The 1,580-nt window shown below is 35.1% G+C and overlaps 1 protein-coding gene across 1 annotated transcript; it reads left to right on the top strand.

The window, feature by feature from the left end:
• The first annotated feature begins 240 nt into the window (after nucleotides 1-240).
• Nucleotides 241-1,131, top strand: LOC130936740 (transcription repressor OFP6-like). The gene has a single exon (XM_057866883.1). It carries the CDS (start codon nucleotides 335-337, stop codon nucleotides 932-934), a length of 600 nt encoding a protein of 199 aa, XP_057722866.1. The 5' UTR covers nucleotides 241-334; the 3' UTR covers nucleotides 935-1,131.
• Nucleotides 1,132-1,580: the final 449 nt, after the last annotated feature.

The following is a 1,580-nucleotide window of genomic DNA, read 5'->3' as shown; positions in this document are numbered from 1 at the left end:
TTGAGTGATTTTCTTTTATTTTTTTAACATTGTTATCCAACTCTATCCGTTGTTCCAAATAGATGCTTATAGAATAGTTACAAGCTTAGAAACATCATCTACACCGGTGTGGGCCTCAAATGGTCACATGCAAAATTAATTAAGATCCTTCGTCATTAGAGCTTAGTAATGGTACTTTACTCCTTTCTCATCCCCATAAATACAAAGCCTCTTTCCAAAGCAACCAAACCATCAAGAAAACACATACACCCTTTGACTCTCCTTCTCCTTCTTTGTTCCTCTGTTTCTGTGTTGTTCTATTCTTTTCATCAGTCACAGAAGAAAACACAGAGCAATGTCCACCTCCGCCAGAAAAAAGCTTCACCTGAACACAGTTTCAGTGAAACTAGGGTGTGGCAGCAGTTGCAGAAGGCCAAAACTCTCTCGAATATTCCACCCTAAACCAAAACCCAAGAACCCCACTCTCCAAAAACACAAACTTTTCAACCTCTCTTCTTGGAATCATAACGAGAACGACACCGCCACAAGCACCACCACCCCAACCAACACCACCTTCTCCCCTTGCTACATTGATTCCTCTCACTTCTCCGACTCATCAGAGAGCAACAACAACAACAACGGAAAGGAGGCTCGGAGAGTGGGAGGTCTCGGAAGAGCCGGCGGAGAAGGCGTGGCGGTGGAGAAAGACTCCGATGACCCTTACTTGGATTTCCGGCACTCCATGCTTCAGATGATTCTTGAGAACGAGATATACTCGAAGGAAGACCTGAGGGAGCTTCTCAACTGTTTTCTTCAGCTGAATTCACCGTATCACCATGGTGTTATAGTTAGAGCTTTCACTGAGATCTGGAATGGGGTCTTCTCTGTAAGGTCAAGTTCTTCAGCCAGGTTTCACTTCAACCGTAATAATAATAAACCATTCCACCTTGTATAGAGAATCAGAATCTTTTAATTAGTAGCTAGATAGTAGTTATTACTCATTAGTGATCAAGTTTACTAGGGAAGTGTTATTTTCATAGAAGAAATGTTTGATGTTTGTGAATTGTAATGGGAGAGATCAGAATGAAGAACTAAATAGCTCTTCTGACGAGTGATGAGGACTCTGTAAAATTTGTTTCTTTTGTGAAAATAGAATTTCCTGAGTTGGTAAACATTGTCCACTCTTTCTATTAACCTCACTTTGTTTAATTGTCTAGCAATATGTGATCAAATTCTTACCGCAAGTGAAAATGATGACCGTGTTAATGTACAATTGGTCTTCATAATTCTTGAAGTGGGATTAATTAATTCTTCCTCATCTTTGTTGTTAGAAACATTATTACTATGCATAAAAAAATTAAAAAAACCGTAAAATATATATTAAAATATAAAATATATATTAAAATAAATTAAATAACATATATATTTATTCATCATACATAATAATAGCTGATTTAATAACTATTTTTTTGTTTAAATAAAAATAAATTTTTATTAAACTAAAGGAAAAATGATATATACATTATATTTTTTGTTCTATACTTTATATATTCATCTTTTATGTTTTTATATTAAAATAATTAATAAAAGTAAAAAAATAA

The sequence above is a fragment of the Arachis stenosperma genome, chromosome 6, assembly GCF_014773155.1.
Source record: "Arachis stenosperma cultivar V10309 chromosome 6, arast.V10309.gnm1.PFL2, whole genome shotgun sequence".
Lineage (NCBI taxonomy): Eukaryota > Viridiplantae > Streptophyta > Magnoliopsida > Fabales > Fabaceae > Arachis > Arachis stenosperma.
Note: the sequence above shows the minus strand (reverse complement) of the source record. Positions and strands in the feature narration are given on the sequence as shown.

Excerpts from the sequence above, each read along its gene's own strand:
- LOC130936740 (XM_057866883.1), top strand. The coding sequence starts at position 335 with ATGTCCACCTCCGCCAGAAAAAAGCTTCACCTGAACACAGTTTCAGTG.